This window comes from Aquarana catesbeiana, linkage group LG13 (assembly GCF_042186555.1).
Source record: "Aquarana catesbeiana isolate 2022-GZ linkage group LG13, ASM4218655v1, whole genome shotgun sequence".
NCBI classification, from domain to species: Eukaryota; Metazoa; Chordata; class Amphibia; order Anura; family Ranidae; genus Aquarana; species Aquarana catesbeiana.
The window spans coordinates 34,373,591-34,386,945 of record NC_133336.1 but is presented as its reverse complement, the minus strand read 5'-3'; the positions used below and the strand labels follow the sequence as shown (position 1 = coordinate 34,386,945).

The following is a 13,355-nucleotide window of genomic DNA, read 5'->3' as shown; positions in this document are numbered from 1 at the left end:
CAATACCTTAACTGCCAATTGCGCAGTCATGCGATGCTATACCCAAATAAAATGTACGTACATTTTTTTTCACTACAAATAGAGTTTTCTTTTGGTGGTATTCATTTGATCACCTCTGCGTTTTTTTTATTTTTTGTGCTATAAACAAAAAAAGACCGACAATTTTGGGAAAAAAAAACAATATTTTTTACTTTCTGCTTTAAAACCTATCCAATAAAAAGTTATAGCTTCTACAAACTACAGTATATATGCTAGAATTTTGCTTTATTTACAGACAGTAATGGACACTTTTGGGGATTCCCCCACTGACCGCTGAAAAAAAAAAAAAAAAGCTGGAAATTATCGGTTGTTAAGGAGCAGGGCTGCCGCATCCTTAACAACCGATGACTCATTCAGCTGTCAGTGGGGTTCCCCTGTTGACAGTTGAAGTGTAAACTGAAGTCCCAGCAATTGGAGCTGTCAAAAAAAAAAAAAGCAGCCCGCAATGTTTATCAACAACATTGCTCAGCCGCTCAGCCGAAAGATAAAAAGAAAACATTGTATCTTGTTTTTCTTCATCTACAGATCAAAGGGATGAACTTCTGATCTACAGATAAAGTCAGTTTAAAGCGGAGTTCCACCCAAAAATGGAACTTCTGCTTTAAGGGAAAGTGACCCCCTGACTTGCCACATTTGGCATGTCATTTTTTTGGGGGGAGAGCGCAAACCCTCTTTTTAGAGGGTTCCAGCTCCTACTTCCTCCCGGCGCACCGCGGTGCCGAAAGCAAGTGTAACAAGGGGTTAACTTCAAGTTAACCTCTCCCCCCTCCTTCTCGGCAATCATCTGGGACACGTCACAGGTCCCAGATGATTGCCCGGCCAGTCACGGCATGTCGTGCATCTCGCGCAAGTGCAGTGTGTGCCCACAGTGACAATGCCAACGCCGCAGAGAGGAGGGGGAGACGAGCAGGGCTTCGTTCCCCCGCATCGCTGGACCCTGGGACAGGTAAGTGTCCGATTATTAAAAGTCAACAGCTGCAGTATTTGTAGCTGCTGACTTTAAATTTTTTTTTTTTTAAGCGGAACTCCGCTTTAAGGCAGTGGTTCTCAACCTGGGGGTCACCGAATCCTAGGCTGTTCCTGAAACCTGCACTACTCTCCCAGCCTTTTTGAGGCCACCCAGCTGAGCTGTTCCTGGAGTCCGCGGCCGCCCACTCAGCCTCTTCACAGCCGCCCATTCAGTTCACGGCATGGCTGGAGGGCAGAGACTAGAGGTCAGCTGACTGGTGAGGAATGTGAAGTGGGAGGGGCCGAAGTAGACCCTATCTCCTGATTTCGACATAGGTGTCACTGCTACAAGACACCACAAAGTCAGAGACACAGTGAGTAACACTACCTGCGATTATAGTTGCCATTAAAGAGGAAGTAAACCCTGATGGGTGTTACTTCCTCTTTGTTTCCCTGCAAAGGTAAAGCATAATGGGCTACTATGCATTGCATAGTAGCCCATTATGTGACACTTACCTACAGGAGAAGCCCGCGATCTTTCTCGCTAGTAGCGAGCGTCCATTCTTCACCCCTCTTCCTTCCGGGGCCGCGAACTCCGGCTCTGTGACTGGCCGGAGTCGCGTGACGTCACTCCCGCGCATGCGCACAGGAGCTGCCTTTAACGGCATGACCCGAGCTAGAAACGGCACAGCGTGCCCTTTCTAACTCCGGCGCATGCGCAGAAGAAATCGCCCTATGGCGATTTGCAAATATCTCCTAGACCGTGCAGGTCTGGGAGATATTTCAAGCACCTACAGGTAAGGCTTAATCTAGGCTTACCTGTAGGTTAAAGTGGTTGTAAAGGGTTTACAACCACTTTAAAAGTCAGTACTACAGTTCTCAGATCAGCAGATGACCTTAATCAAGAGCACCTAAGTTGGCTGATAAGAACTCCCCCCAGCATTGTAACTCATGCCATTCCCCCCACCAAGGAGTAAGAGAAGGAATACAAATAGAGAATACATGGAAGGGAGAGGAAAAGAGAGGGAGGAACAAAGAAAAAGGGAGAGAAAGAATAAGAGAAAGAACAAGAAAGACGACTAATGAGAGGGATGGGGAAAAAAAACAAGAAATTAGGATAGAGAGAGATAAAAGGGAAAGAAAGGAGAACAAAGAGAAAGAGTGGTACATCCTAAAATGTACCATACGGGGTTTTAATACTGTAGGGATTCAGGGAGCGCTAAATGTCTGCACCCAAGGCACTAATTTCTTGTCTTGCCTTGGGTGCTAACAACCCACACACAGAAATTTTTTTTAAGTGTTTGGAGTCCCCACAACTTGGGGAATTTTATCAAGGGGTCACGGCACTAGAGGGGTTGAGAACCACTGGTTTAAGGCCTCATGCACACTGGATGTTATAAAAACTCCATTAGTGTTAGCTGTAGAATGAGTTTTGCTGTAGCATTTTTCAGCTTTTTTTTTTTTTTTTAGCAAAACTATACTCCCACAAAAGCTTATGGCTCAAAAACGCTGATCAATGCAGGATAGCCGCGTTTTTCAGCATTTTTAAGCTTTTAGCAGAGATGGAGTGTTTTTACAGCTGAAAAACTCCTCTTAAAACCCACTACAGTAGTTCTGGGGGGTTTTCCAGCCAGAAAACGGCCCTGCCAAAAAAACGCTGATAACAGCCTATGTGTGCACAGACACATACTGTAGGGAAACATGCCGGGGAGTTCACTGGCTGCAGAGAAAAAGCCTGAAGCCGAAAAACAGCAGCCGTAAAAGCGTCCAGTGTGCATGAGGCCTAAAACAAACTGTCAAGTAAAAAAAAAAAAATGTTTTTTTTTTCTATTAAATGGTCTTCTGTTTAACCCCTTATTTACTCTAATCAGCCTTAATTAACTCCCTTATTTTCCTCCATTTAATTATTATTTTCCTGCTGATTTTTTTTTTCACTTTTATTTTATAAACTGTTAATAATTAAAGCTTTTTTTTTTGCTTTGTTCGTTAACATTTTTACACCTTTTAACATATATTTACGGGTTTCACATTAAAAAAAGTGCAATATTTAAATCATTTTTAAAATTTAAATTTTAAATAACTTTTCAATGCTTTGTACCATTGCTGACAGTTGAAGTGTAAACAAAACAGTTTGCGCTAGTTATGGGTAATTAGTATCAGCGATTACAAAAAAAAAAGTATCGGTAATCGTAAAAAAAAATGGTATTAGTGCATCCCTAGTTTTTACTTATGAGGGCTGACATTCAAGTATCGAAATGTTTTTAACCAGTGTAGTGTATAAGACATAAATTGGTGTCTAGTTTCTCAAGATAGCTGAACATGTTACAATATTATTGTACAATCTACAGTGCCTTGAAAAAGTATTCATACCCCTTGACATATTCCACATTTTGTCATGTTATAACCAAAAACGTAAAAGTATTTTATTGAAGATTTTATGTGATAGTCCAACACAAAGTGGCAAATAATTGTGAAGTAGAAGGAAAATGATAAATGGTTTTCACATTTTTTTACAAATAAATATCTGACGTGTGGCGTACATTTGTATTCAGCCCCTTTACTCTGAGAACCCTAACTAAAATCTAGTGGAACCAATTGCCTTCAGAAGTCACCTAATTAGTAAATAGAGTCCACCTGTCTGTAATTTAATCTCAGTATAAATACAGCTGTTCTGTGAAGCCCTCAGAGGTTTGTTAGAGAACCTTAGTGAACAAACAACATCATGAAGGCCAAGGAACACACCAGACGGGTCAGGGATAAAGTTGTGGAGAAGTTTAAAGCAGGATTCGGTTATAAAAAAATATCCCAAGCTTTGAACATCTCACGGAGCTCTGTTCAATTCATCATCCGAAAATAGAAAGAGTATGGCACAACTGCAAACCTACCAAGACATGGCCGTCCACCTAAACTGACAGGCCGGGCAAGGAGAGCATTCATCAGAGAAGCAGCCAAGAGGCCCATGGTAACTCTGGAGGAGCTGCAGAGATCCACAGCTCAGGTGGGAGAATCTGTCCACAGGACAACCATTAGTCGTGCTCTCCACAAATCTGGCCTTTATGGAAGAGTCGCAAGAAGAAAGACATAAGAAGTCCTGTTTGCAGTTTGCAAGAAGCCATGTGGGGGACACAGCAAACATGTGAAAGAAGGTGCTCTGGTCAGATGAGACCAAAATTTAACTTTTTTGCCTAAAAGCAAAATGCTATGTGTGGCGGAAAACTAACACTGCACATCAGCCTGAACACACCATCCCAACCGTGAAACATGGTGGTGGCAGCATCATGTGGGGATGCTTTTCTCCAGCAGGGACAGGGACGCTGTCAGTTGATGGGAAGATGGATGGAGCCAAATACAGGGCAATCTTAGAAGAAAACCTGTTAGAGTCTGCAAAAGACTTGAGACTGGGGCGGAGGTTCAACTTCCAGCAGGACAACGACCCTAAACATACAACCAGAGCTACAATGGAATGATTTAGATCAAAGCATATTCATGTGTTAAATTGGCCCAGTCAAAGTCCAGACCTAAATCCAATTGAGGATCTGATCTGTGGCAAGACTTGAAAATTGCTGTTCACAGAAGCTCTCCATCCTATCTGACAGAGATTGATCTATTTTGAAAAGAAGAATGGGCAGAAATGTCACTCTCTAGATGTGCAAAGCTGGTAGAGACATCCCCAAAAAGACTTGCAGCTGTAATTGCAGTGAAAGGGGGTTCTACAAAGTATTGACTCAGGGGGGCTGAATACAAATGTACCCCACACTTTTCACATATTTATTTGAAAACCATTTATCATTTTCCTTCCACTTCACAATTATGTGCCACTTTGTGTCGGTTCATCACATAAAATCCCAATAAAATACATTTACATTTTTGGTTGTAACATGACAAAATGTGGAACATTTCAAGGGGTATGAATACTTTTTCAAGGCACTGTAAATAAAGTTTAGAACAAATGATAGAAAAATATCATATTGTGTTGGTTCACAGAGAGCGACTGTAGCCATAAAGGTCGGATGAGGTTGCTAACCTGCATCTGAAAATGCTAGTTACCTGGCTGTTATAATGCTTTACTAGCATCAGCATTTTCTAGGTCACTGATATGGAACAAGAATTCAGGAAAGCTGGAGTATTGTCCTCAAAGTGTTACTAAACCCAGGACCCTGCATTCTCTATATCTGGTCTCCCACAGTATACAGAACATGGAAATGCAATTATTTTAGTAAATATAAACTGCTAAATACCTTTTCTCATCAGCAGTATATAGCAGCCCTGTGACTTCTATCAGTGTCTGGTTAAAGCTTGTAGGAGGTGTTTTCATTATTCACTGGCTGTCCTATCAGGATGCAGGACCCCTGACCCTTTGTTTGGACAGTGCTGATTGGCCCTGTGCTGATCACATGCACTCTCCTAAGAAAAAAAACTCTCTACCAATACACACCTAACTGAGCATGTGCAGCCTGACTCCATAGACTCTATCTTATCGGAACCTGTTTTGGAGACAGTGGAAAAAGGGGAGGATCAGAGAAGACAGGATCAAACAGCCTTTTTGCACAATGCAGATGATTAACCCCTTAGGTTCCACAGTGAGTATAACAGGCATGCTTTACTGCATATACAGACTGATTTTACTGTTGTGGGTTTAGTAACACTTTAACTGCAAACTTGTACACACTTGCACTTAAGTAGTTAAGAGGTTGATTTACTAAAGGCAAATAGACTGTGCAAGTGCACTTGTACTCATTTTCCCCAGAGCTTACTAATTGTGGTGAAGCTTCACCTTCCATAGAATACCTAATCAGGTGCAAGAAAAATAAATTTAAAAAACCATCATTTTTACTTGCACCTGATTGGATAATGGAAGTCAGCAAAGCTTTACCACATTCTCCAAGCTCCAGGGATAATGAGTGCAGCCGCACAGTCCCAAAGTATTGAAGCCAGGGAGCGATGGCAAACCGGACCTAATGCCTGTCATGTGACCTGCTTTCAGATACCTGCTGGAAGGTGCCACTCTCTTCAACAAAGAGGAGCATCACTACTCCGCTGCCTTCCAGATCGACGGTTATTGGATGCATTACGACGGCCTGAGGAACGTCAACCTAATCTTATTAAATAAACCCCCCGAGCTGCTCTTGTTGTCTTCTCTGGTATACGTAAGAGCTGCAGAAAAATAACCCAGCAAGTGTGATTGTGGTCTGATTCAAATTACCGTAGTTATGTACATTTTTTTTTTTTATTTTATTTTTTTTTAACACAGATGGCGAAAAGGAAATTTTAGAAGAAAAATAATTGAATATACTTAAGTATAATAACTACAGGTTTCTATCATGTTGGTGCTGATAAATTTGAGTTTGAATATTCAAGCTCCATTCACACCTGAGCATAACGAATTACTGGCATGTTTTGGGCGTTTTTTTTTTTTTTTATGCTTTTTTGAGGCTTTTTACAAGCTTTTTTTAAAGTTTTTCAGAAGCGTTTTACAGCTTCAGCCGTTTTTTTGTTTAGCCAATAGAAAGCACTAGTGGGAGGAAAGGGAGAGGAAATTAGGGGTGGAGAGCTGCTATTTGAGCAGAAAAAGAGCAACAAAACACATGAAACGCTCAAGTCAGGCGTTACTATTGAAGTCTATGGGGCCAAAAACACTTGTAATCTGACAAAAAGAAGCTCAGGTGTCTTGCTTCAGGTGCCAGAACAATCGTATGTGAACAGGGGCCATTGAAATGAATGGGACGCTTGTTGAGCGTTTTAGAGCTACAAGCAGAAAATTGCTCAGGTGTGAACGGGGCCTTATACTAAACTGTTTGCACCTGAAACAAATTGTGCAACAATCAGTTAAAAAAACATTTTTTTTCTAGTTTTGGATAGAACGGAGAAGGGTTAGAACCTTTGCCAGGTTTTTGTTGCTGTGTCCCCACTGGGGAGATTCACCTCCTCCCCTTCTATGTGTCTTGGTGATATTTTGGATTTTTCTGGGTATTTTGATATTTTGGATTGATTTCCTTTCCGGAAATGAAGGGAAATCTCCCCAAAAAAGTTCTAAACCTTCCCTATGCTATCCAAAGCAAAAAAAGAGTTTGACTAAAGATAGAAGATGGGGGCGTTGGTGCCACCATCATTCTTCAGAGATCCAAAAACGTTGTGCAAATTGCTCATGCAGGGCAAAGAAACAGGTTTTACTTAACAGTCACCCCCCCCTCCAGTTGCACATACACATGTTGCTTTTACTCCCCCTCTGTTCCTTTGGACAGAGCACATGATCACTTTAACTCAGCACTTAGGTTGACCATAACACTTAACCCTTCCCCCTCAGTTTTTTTAACTAACAAAGCTTTATTAAGGCTACTTTCACACTGAAAGCGCCCAGCGTTAGCGGTAAAGCGCGGCTATTTATAGTGGCGCTTTTCAGCCACTAGCAGGGAGCTTTTAACCCCCGCTAGCGGCCGAAGAAACGGTTAAAAGCGCCCGCGTTGCAGCGCTGCCGAAGCACTTTGCAGGTGCTTCGGCAGCGCTGCCCATTCATTTCAATGGGCAGGGGCGGTTTAGGAGCGCTGTATATAGTGCTCCCAAACCGCCCCAAAGATGCCGCTTGCAGGACTTTTTTTAACGTCCTGCAAGCGCACCGCCCCAGTGTAAAAGCACTCTGGGGAGGCATGGGAGGCGTTTTTCAGGTGTTTTACAGGTGCTATTTCTAGCGCTAAAATGCCTTAGTGTGAAAGGGGTCTTAGTATTACGAAGGAGGTCTGGTGCTAGAATTATTGCTCTCATTCCGGCATGCACAGCGATATGTAACGCTTATCACAATTGATGTATGTCATGCGTAGGTGCCCCGACGTATGCCCACATACAAACTTAACTGCATATGTGGGGGGCCTAAACTTTTGTGGGGAGGGGATTTTATGTGCTTGGGTGTTACAACAACAGCAAAAAGAAGGGGCATCTGCTATGCTGATCCCGGGCCCGCAGATGGCAAACAAAAGCCGGGAGATATAGCGGGGGGGGGCGAATGTGGGGTGTAAATGTGCAGCCCATGGTGAGTAGTTATTACTCTATGGAACCACAATACTGTTTTCCTATATATGCAGAAAAAAAAGTGGGGGGTACACGCCAGAAAAGGAGCATGTACTAAAATAGTAGAAAATTACATATTTTATTGAAATATCAAAATTTTAACCACTTAAGGACCGGGCCTATTTTTCAGACAAGTTAAAATCTGTTTGTTTGTTTTTTGCTAGAAAATTACTTTGAACCCCAAAACATAATATTTTTTTTCTAACACCATAGAGAATATAATGGCGGTCGTTGTAATACTTTGTCACATCGTATTTGCGCAGCGGTCTTACAAGCGCACTTCTTTTGGAAAAAGTACACTTTTTTGACTTAAAAAGTTAAGACAACAGTAAAGTTAGCCCAATTTTTTTTTATATTGTGAAAGATAATGTTACGCCGAGTAAATTGATACCCAACATGTCACGCTTCAAAATTGCGCCCGCTCGTGGAATGGCAACCAACTTTTACCCTTAAAAATCTCCATAGTCGACGTTTAAAAAATTCTACATTTTATTTTTTATTTTTACACTGTCCATTTAAAAAAAAATGTTTGGGTCACTTTTATTCCTATTGCAAGGAATACACATCCCTTGTAATAGAAAAAAAGCATGACAGGACCTCTTAAATATGAGATCTGGGGTCAAAAAGACCTCAGATCTCGTATTTACATTAAAATGCAATAAAAAAAAAAATGAAATGTCATTTTTTTTTTTTTTTTTTTTTACTAAAACAATAATCTCCCCTTTAAGAGCATTAAGATCTCACGGTGAAGTGAAGTTCGCCGTGAGATCACTTTTATCGGGGGGGGGGGGGGGCCTCTCCTGCCCCAATAAAAGTGATCTTGTGGTGGATCCGCCGCCGAGACCACTTTTATCTGAAAGAGGACCACCAGACGTTTTTAAAAATACCGGGGTTATGGCAGCTAGCTGCTGCCATAACGACGGTATTTAATGTCAATGTAGCGACAAGAATTGTTGATGCCAACGTATACATCTTAAAAACACAAGAGCTAGATGAGGCAATTTCCTGCATTTGGTTTTGTAACAAGAATTAGAGTACTAGTAAGGTAGGTCCTCAATCCAACGCATTTCACCAATATTTGCTTCATCAGGGCTTATAAAGATCATATAGTACTCATCTATGAAAGAAAACAATATAATTTACAACAGTATTTGCATACATACACAGTTTCAAGCAGGGATATTAACCATTGCAGCCATATTAGGGTTGTCCTGATACCACTTTTTTAAGACCGAGTACAAGTACCGATACTTTTTTTCAAGTACTGGCCGATACCGATTACCGATACTTTTTTAATGTCATGTGACAGTTTGACTAATGGGCACTGATAGGTGGCACTAATAGTTGGCACTGACTGATGGGCATCGATAGGTGGAACTGATAGGCAGCACTTATGAGCACTGATAGGTAACACTCACAAGTGGCTGGCACTGATGGGTGGCACTTATTGGCCCTGACAGATGGGCACTGACAGATATATGGCACTGATAGACGGCACTTATGGGCAGTGATAGATGGCACTGATAGAAAGCACCTATGGGCACTGATAGGCAGCACTTATGGGCACTGATAGATGGCACTGATAGGCAGCACTTATGGGCACTGATAGATGGCACTGATAGGCGGCACTTATGGGCACTGATAGATGGGACTGATAGGCGGCACTTATGGGCACTGATAAGCGGCACTTATGGGCAGGCACTAATGGGCACTGAAATGCAGCACTGATTGGCAATTGCATAATAAATGACATGAATGATGAGAGGAGAGGAAGGATTTTGCAATGCTATATGGCATATAGCATTGCAAAATCCTTCCTTGCCTCTCATCAGTCATATCATTTAACATCTAGTAAGTATGCTGCAATGCCCATATTGGTACACCTTGCACTTGGCTGCAGTAAGCCAGCAGCGGACATCTTGTTGCACCCAGCCTGAACTATATGGGCTGGGTGTAACAAGATGTCTGCTGCTGGCTTACTGCAGCCGAGTGCAGGGTGTACCAAGATGGGCATAGCGATGTTTACCCTCCGACGGAGACACGGAATGTCACTTCCTGTACCGATCACCGTTTTAGACGAAATATGCAGAGGCGCCCTGCATCCCTGCCCCGGCCAGCTTACCCCCGTGTTCCACTGCTACCAGACCAATCTCCGCTCCACCCCCTCTCCGCCCGCCGACTTCCTGTTCCAGGTATCGGATCTGGCATCGGGAGCATTTGTGCGAGTACAAGTACTCGCACAAATGCTCAGTATCGGTCCCGATACCGATATTAGTATCGGTATCGGGACAACCCTAATAAATATATATATATAAATATATATATATATATATATATATATATATATATACTATCACTCTCTGAACGTTTAGGGTGACACCTCACCGGTTGATCTCTCCTTCTCTGCTGCAGCCCCCGTCCAGGGAGATTTTGTGTGCGGGTGTGGTTTGTCACTGAGGTGGGTTCCACCACCTCCAACAAATACTGTTGTAAATGATATTGTTTTCTTTCATAGATGAGTACTATATGGTCTTCATAAGCCCTGATGAAGCAAAATATTGGCGAAACGTGTTGGCACATGAGGACCTACCTTACTAGAACTCTAATTCTTATTACAAAACTATATGCAGGAAACTGCCACATCTAGCTCTTGTGTTTTTAAAATTTCAATATTTCAATAAAATATGTGATTTTTTACTATTTTAGTATATGCTCCTTTTCTGGCCTGTACAGTCCGATACTCTACCCCCCCCCCTTTTTTTCCGTGTACATTATGGATGATGGCCATGAGCGTTACATGTAATTCTAAATTTTCATATATATATATATATATATATATATATATATATATATATATATATATATATATATATATATATATATATATATATATATATGCGTTTAGCTAAATAAAGCAAGAGAAAATACAGTGGCACATTGACCCATATATAATAATTTTAGATCAGAAAACCAATGCATCTTTGTAACAATGATTACAGTAAACCATTTTATTTATTTTTTAAAAGTAAACCTGCAGTACAGAAGCTGTCATTGCCTATGAAAATACCAGATCCCTGGCTGACATGCAGATCCATTGACTTCAAAATTGAGAAGCGTGCAGATGTCACTCTGACGTTCCTGGTCTGCATGCTTGTCTCAGGACAGTGAATTAAAAAGTATTGAAGACTTTTTTTCTTGTATTTCTCTCAGTAGGGATTTCCTTCTGGAGATGTGACCATGTTCCATGTAGGGTATTAGTATTTTTTTTTTCTTTCTTTAATAATTTCCATTGTGTTCACGTGATTGGTTCTCGATCAACACTGGGCTTATTTTTCTACGACTCTTGCCTACTTACGAAAATGTCTGTAAATGAATAAGTTCTTTCACTGGCTTTATTTAAGGGCTTGCTGCTTGTTCACACTTGGCATCCAAGAAGAATATTTGGACTATGGTAGTTCTGCAATGTATAATATAAATGTATAATTTTCTTGGCAAAGATGACTAGGTTGGAAAAAAAAAATCTATGCAATTCTTTGTACACTTTTTATTTACAGAAATAAATTTATAATGAAAATGCTGTCTTGGTTATTTTTTTTTTTTTTTTTACTTAAAAAGGACCTAAACTGTGAAGATTGTGCCCAAAAAGGGTAAACGGAGGATAAAGTAGAAGCTAAAGGCTCTCTGAAACCCATTACTGACTTACCATGCCTTGTTCTACACCAGGGTTCCTCAACCTTTTTACCTCTGGAAAGAAATTTGAGATCTTGGGGAACCCCTGAAATAATGTTTAGGCCTACAGGTCATAGAACATTGGTGTGATCAGTGAGCTGTTGATATAACAACAATTCTTTTTAGAAAAAGCGTTAAATAATATATTAAGACCTTCCCTATTCATTGTGAAATCTGTTCTTGCTTTTTTCTGCATGGGTGCTTAATTCTGGGCCAAACTTGAGATAAGCAGGGCACAGCACAGGGGGTCAGGAGGGCACACTACATGTGGGCAGGACATATTATAGAGCGCACAGTAGGGCACCTTACATGGGATCAGGGCACACAGCAGAGGACCTTACATGGGATCAGGGCACCTTCGATGGGATCAGGGCACACAGCAGAGGACCTTACATGGGATCAGTGCACCTTCGATGGGATCAGGGCACACAGCAGAGCACCTTACATGGAATCAGGGCACACGGCAGACCACATTACAGGAGATCCGGGCACCTTAAATGGAATCAGGGCACACGGCAGAGCACATTACAGGAGATCCGGGCACCTTACATGGAATCAGGGCACATGGCAGACCACATTACAGGAGATCCGGGCACCTTACATGGAATCAGGGCACACGGCAGAGCACATTACAGGAGATCCGGGCACCTTACATGGAATCAGGGCACACGGCAGAGCACATTACAGGAGATCCGGGCACCTTACATGGAATCAGGGCACATGGCAGACCACATTACAGGAGATCCGGGCACCTTACATGGAATCAGGGCACACGGCAGACCACATTACAGGAGATCCGGGCACCTTACATGAGATCAGGGCACAGAGCATGGCACTTTACATGAGATCAGGGCACAGAGCATGGCACTTTACATGAGATCAGGGCACACAGCATGGCACTTTACATGAGATCAGGGCACACAGCATGGCACTTTACATGAGATCAGGACACACAGCATGGCACTTTACATGGGATCAGGGCACACAGCAGAGCACATTACATGGGATCAGGACACCTGACATGGAATCAGGGCACATGGGATCAGAGCACACAGCAGAGCACCTTACATAGGATTAGGGCACATGGCATCAGAGGAGACAACTGAGCATATTACATGGGTCGGGGAACATGGGATCAGGGCACAGACCAGAGCACTTTACATGGGATCAGGTCAGTGGTCTGCTTTATATGCAGAGCTAAGCAGGGAAGCGGCTGTGATGGGTCCTTTTCTGACTTGCTGTTCTCTGCTGGCCCCGCCTTCCCTACTGTCCATCCCAGGTGATGTCACATACAAGCACCAAGGGTGGACAGTAGGGGAAAAGGAGAGAGCAGGAAATAACTATACCAGAGTACACACTATACAGGTATCAAAGATTAGGGAAGAGGGGAGGTGGAGTTGCCACCATATATGTCAAAAATAGCATGAGTTTGAAATCTTTGCAAATTTTATAAAAATAAAAAAGAGTTTGCTTTGATATTCACAATTGGTCCTGTGAAACTATAGTCAGGAAAATATCACAATATGGCCACCAGATGGAGCTGATGATCATAGGAATTTTTTTTTTTTTTGTGGTGA

General features: G+C 42.0%; 1 protein-coding gene across 2 annotated transcripts in view; it reads left to right on the top strand.

The window, feature by feature from the left end:
- Nucleotides 1-11,626, top strand: part of DORIP1 (dopamine receptor interacting protein 1) — a 29,751-nt gene extending 18,125 nt beyond the window's left edge. For both annotated transcript variants that reach the window (XM_073608793.1, XM_073608794.1), the window contains exon 5: nucleotides 5,972-11,626. In XM_073608793.1, coding sequence (XP_073464894.1) covers nucleotides 5,972-6,155 — 184 coding nt within the window. In that variant the 3' untranslated portion in view covers nucleotides 6,156-11,626. The remainder of the gene's footprint in view (nucleotides 1-5,971) is intronic.
- Nucleotides 11,627-13,355: the final 1,729 nt, after the last annotated feature.